At 34.0% G+C, this 5643-nt stretch overlaps 1 protein-coding gene across 4 annotated transcripts in view; it reads right to left on the bottom strand.

Annotated features, from left to right (window-relative positions):
• Galnt3 (polypeptide N-acetylgalactosaminyltransferase 3) overlaps positions 1-5643 on the bottom strand; it is a 60669-nt gene that overhangs the window by 37278 nt on the left and 17748 nt on the right. For all 4 annotated transcript variants that reach the window (XM_019204984.2, XM_010606888.2, XM_033756382.1 and 1 more), the window contains exon 4: positions 1698-1847. In XM_019204984.2, the coding sequence (XP_019060529.1) occupies positions 1698-1847 (150 nt within the window). The remainder of the gene's footprint in view (positions 1-1697; positions 1848-5643) is intronic.

The raw sequence follows: 5643 nt of genomic DNA, 5'->3' as shown, positions 1-5643 counted from the left end.
ATATATATATACTGAAATGATCACTAAAATAAGGTAATTAACATTCATCACCTCATATGAGTAGATCTGGTGAGACTAAGATCTAATCTTACAAATTTTAAACATAAAATACATTATATACTATATACACCATAGTGTACAATCCATCTGCAAATGGAAAGATTTCTTAGATTTCTTGTGATAAGGGCAGGATGAAAGTGAAAAGCAAGACTCAGCATAGCTAAAAAATTTCCCTATAGATGATGATGTTTTTCTCCTAGGAGGAACTAAATGCAGATATGTTTAAGCTTCAGATGATTGCTGTTTCCCTGTAAAATAGGAAGCTTTTCACCTAGCCCCAAAGATGTTCTGATTAATTTAAACTTGCACTCCCACCCCCAAGTAAAGTACAACAATTGAAAGCTTCATTTCCCTCACTGGGCCTCAGGAGAAAGTTAACTCAAAGTCTCACAAGATTTTGATTTTAGCAGTTGGAGAAAAAGGGGCTTTCAAAGCTACAACCCATTGGAAAGCGGGGGCAAAGTAATCCTATGAAAAATGAATTCTGATCATGAGCTGAGGTATCCTACATAACAATGAAGTCAGACCAGACATGTTCAGTCCTATTCTGGACTCCTCACTAAGTAAAGTTCAACAGTCCTGGTGTAGGAAGACCATCATACACCTTCCTCAGGAGGTTAAGAATGCTCAGTGTACCCTTATTTTAATGCTTTTTTCCTCTGCAAAACATCTCTAAATCTTTTTTCATTTTTAAATGTCTTGTACTAAAAAGTATAGTAGATGCAATGGCTTTAAACAACTCAAACAAATCTGAAAACCCTTCTGTAGTAATTAGCATATAACAACCCTTTTTTAGGCCAACCATAACTAAGGGGCTGGCAAGTTCAAAGATAACCACTCATTTAATAAAAAATGAAACCGACCACTAGCTCAAGGGACTAGGCGACATTTATCAATAACTAACATGTCCATGATACATTAATTCCAAAAACAGTGATACTAAAACAAATTAAAGAAAAATCCCCAAAGCAGCAATACAAACAAAAATTGACAATATTCATAGAAAAGATATAAGTAGGGAAGGGCTACTCCTAATTTAGCATAATAAAAAGTCCACAAGTCTTCCAAAAAAGAGAGAATTGAAATATAAATGTTAAACACGGTGATATGGGTACAAAGTTTAATGATAATGTTGATCATACTTCAGCAAATTTGTTTTAGTTTTAAAATGTAAGAATCATATATAACAACAACAGCAAATAGAAAAGATATAAGTAGGGAAGGGCTACTCCTAATTTAGCATAATAAAAAGTCCACAAGTCTTCCAAAAAAGAGAGAATTGAAATATAAATGTTAAACACGGTGATATGGGTACAAAGTTTAATGATAATGTTGATCATACTTCAGCAAATTTGTTTTAGTTTTAAAATGTAAGAATCATATATAACAACAACAGCAAATATATACACACTGGTCACTGGAAATCATTCAAGGTGAGGAGACCTAAACATAGTGGTGAGAGCTCTGCAAATGAAAGGATGTTCTTAGGCACAGCCATTGTCTGCCTGGACTGTCATTGTTGGAATACTTGAAAATGCTGTTCAAGAGCATGCAATTAGGCATCTAAAGAAAATTAACTTTTAAATTAGAGGAGGAAAGGGAAAATGCTACAACTATATCTGTACACAAATACTTACAGTGAGCGTCTAAGAATGTGAGTGTTTCAGCTGTTGCTACTGCTGCTCCTAGCAACCGAGCAGTGATCAGCCCTTTCCTTTCTTTTTGTCTGACTATTTTTACTATAGAAAATTGTTTGATATATTCCTCTAGTTTTTCATGTAAGTAATCTGTAAAGAAAGATGAATCATGATTATTCCTAATTTATTTTCATATGCAGTATATGACATCTATTGAAAACACAGAATACATATCCTTCCAAATGCATAAGGTTAATAGTTTCACATGTTTTTCCAGCAAGATGAAAATGTTTACCTATATTCTTCACTAGGAAAAGGGGTCTGTATTCATAATTACTGTAACACATATGTATCCTGTACATTTGTATTAATAAATATGTTTGGAGAGACCAGAAATGTAAGTGGAGTAGACCCTGGGAGTTACAGAAATGTGTATAGAGGTCTGAGCTTGTCTTTCAGAGTGAAAGAAATATGACTTGGCCAAAAAGATATCTGACACTTTTTAAAATTGGTTAAGTCTCGAAATCTTAATGAAAATGCCAAGTATCAGAGGCATTCTTTCATATTTAGGTAGTGATCAAAATACATTAAAGCCAAAATGTTAAGAAAAAGGCCAATTGGAAAGTCCAGAGCTAGAGCAGTTTGGGAATACCTCTTCAGTCAGCAGGAAAGTTCTGGAAACTTTAGAGTCTCCTGAAAGATTTCTTTCCAGTAAAAATATGGAAGTAGAAAGGAGCATGTAAATCAGGAAGTTAAAAACAGGCTAAATCGTAGAATGGGTATATAATTTAAGATATTGGACATTCCAATTTGGATGAGATGCATAATAAGCAAAAGTTGAGACAGTAGGTAAAAGAAAAATCCATTGATCAAGTGCTGTTTATATTTTTAAACATCTTAAGCCTGTTTTTCATCATTAATTCTCAATTCCTGGTTGAGTAAATAATGTAGTTCTCCAAGTGGCCTTCTTTCAGAGGAGAAAAGATCTGGAAATGTGGGGAAAGGCAACAGCATCCTGGGGTAGATGGTGACTTCTGACGTGTTTCACAACTGCGGACAACTCTGATCTTATCTGTGATTTTTTTTGCAGTTCTACAGGGATGTAAATAAGACAGCTGCTGATTTAAAGTTTGTACATTCATAAGGGCGGTGAGATTTCAAGAATCTAAATCTAAATACTATCATCTCAGAATAGTAGTCTTAACTTTTAGACACCTTCTAAATTACTTTAAAATAATTCCCTTAAAGACATGTAGGATTGTAATTTATAAAGAAAAAAACACAAATACTTTCTGCTTTTAGAAACTTACATTTTAATGGTCTTAGTGGGGATTGATTTTTGTGATGGAATTACCACCGATCCCTTCAATAAAATTTCTTATTGTTTGAATTCAATAAAATTAAAAAAAAATTATCCAAGACTTCTGAACTTCCTCTAAATTCTTATCTGGCCCTGAAATTTAATCTCATCTATACTCTTCTTTTGTGAGGTGAAGTACATCAGAGCTCTGACAGCAACATTAATTTTAGTTGTGTGACTTTGATCAGGCTATCTCACCTGTTCTGTCCCTTAATTTATTTATACATAAAACTAGGATAACAGGACTTAACATTAGGAGACACTGGGAAGATAAAAGGAGCGATTACTATACAAATACAGCATTATTAAAAATAGGGCTACAAGGGCTATGCTCAGAAAAGATTCTTTTCTTTTACTTTCACTGGGTTTAACAATCTTATTCTAACCTACTCACATATTTTATGCTACTTTTCCCCGGGGCAAATTGGAAACATGGACTAGTTTCTATGTCACAGGCTCCTTTCCAGCAAAGAAGGACACATTTTCTACAGTGAACACTTATTTGATAGCTCTTTGATTGTGTAAGACAAATTACAAATAGTATCCAAAGATACCTTTCTCTAATAAAACTGTTCTAAATCTACTGTCAGATGCTATAAAGAATTATAAAAATAGCCAGGCGTGGTGGTGCATGCCTGTAACCCTAGCACTTGGGAGTCTGAGGCAGGAGGATCGCTGTGAGTTCAAGACCAGCCTGGGCTACATAGTGAGTTCCAGGGCAGTCTCAACTACATAGTGAAACCCTGTCTCAAACAACAACAAAAAAATTATAAAAATATTTAGATCAATGGACTAAGCAATTTTACTTCTCCTAACTTGTCTAAAGGTATAACGCAAACAAAGCAAAAAGGAAGATGAGGATGTTATTTGTTGCAGTATAATATAAAGTAACACTACGAAGTGAAGAAAAGATTGAATGGTTAAGTAAAATATGGCTTGTCCACCATCATCATTAAAAATAAAGTTTTGAAAGGAAAATAAACTGGCTAGTAACAATGCTGTATGAAAATATCAGGTTTTAAAATGAGTTCTCTAACATGGATAATTATATAAACATATCCTTATTTAGATAGAGTTTAAAATGAAAAGAATGAAATGATTTATTTCAGGTTTGGGTTTGTGTGTGTGTGTGTGTGTGTGTGTATTTTTTGTTTTGTTTTGTTTTTGGTACCAGAGATCAAACTCAGGTCCTTGCGCTTGCAAGGCAGGCCTTCAGAACCACTGTGCTAAATCCCCAGCCCCAGGAATGAAATGATTTAAACAGGAATATTATGAATGTGTACATTTTTAAAATTTTGATTTCTTTTCATTCTATGATGTTGGTTGTACAAATAAATGACACACTATCAATTGAAGGCTCACAGGAAGTAAACTTAGCAGGCCTCTATTTTCTCACCACTACTTGGAAAGACAAAAATAAAAAATAAAAATCATCCCAGACAAAGCATTCAAGAAATCAAAGAAAAATTTTCTAACATAAAGTGTGTTGTTTTTAAGGTAAAATATAAATAAGTGTGAAGAACCTAATAAGACATCACATAAAGCCCACGGCCACAGTTCAAGCAGACAGAAAAAGGAAAAATCAGAATAGATAGAACAGTAAATGAACCAGCTGATTACCATTAAGGGGTCAGGCAATGAGGATATTAGAGATCTGAATCAGAGTTCTACTGTATGGAACTTGAATTCAAGGGATTTTAAATATAAAACTTCAACATTTAAAAGATAGGTTTCATATCTAGGTTAAAAAAAAAATCTCTGGTGTTGGATAGGTATAGAAGTGTACAACTACAATCCAAGCTACTTGGGAGGTAGACACAAAGGACCACCAATTCAAGGCTAGCCGAGGGAACTTCAGAAGTCCCTGTCCCAAAATACAGTTTAAAAAAAAAAGGAAAAGGGCTGGAGATGTGTAGATCAGCCCTGAGTTCAATCCTCGATTCTTCAAAACAAAAACAAAAGCTTGGAGGTTAAGCAATTTTATTCTGCCTAAACTTTCATTTATCTTGAGAACATAACCACAATTTACTCAAAATATTTAATTTTAAAAGTATGGATACCTTTAGAATTGTATGTAGAATTGGTTAAATAAGCCAGGCTATAATTTCAACCTTATTCCCTTATTACTGTGTCTGGAATCTAGATGCATTTTACAATCGATGAAATGTAACTTAATAGGTAGCATTTTCTTTTCATGTATACATAAAGTAATGGTGTAGCAGGCCATTGTGGCACATGCCTCTAATCTCAGCACTCTAGGAGGCTGAGACAGGAGAATCACAAGTTGTAGCCCAGTCTGGGAACTTCTGTGAGTCAGCATGACCTTGTCTCAAAACAAAAATTTAAAGGATGGCTGGCATTATAGCTCAGGGCATAGGTCCTGAGTTCATTCCCTAGTACTGATTTTATATATATATATATATATATATATATATATACACACACATACATGCTTTGGATTGGATTGGATGAAAGCATATATTTCCATTTTCAGATGAAAAAACATCATCTGGAAGATCTTTGGGAGTTTACCAATAAATGTGGGGTCCTGCAGGAATAAAATTTGCAATCATTGAGATAATCTGC

This window comes from Fukomys damarensis, unplaced genomic scaffold (genome assembly GCF_012274545.1).
Source record: "Fukomys damarensis isolate Sample0158 unplaced genomic scaffold, DMR_v1.0_HiC HiC_scaffold_26, whole genome shotgun sequence".
In the NCBI taxonomy this organism is placed as follows: Eukaryota; Metazoa; Chordata; class Mammalia; order Rodentia; family Bathyergidae; genus Fukomys; species Fukomys damarensis.
The sequence above is the reverse complement of the archived record's forward strand: the minus strand, read 5'-3'. Positions and strand labels throughout refer to the sequence as shown.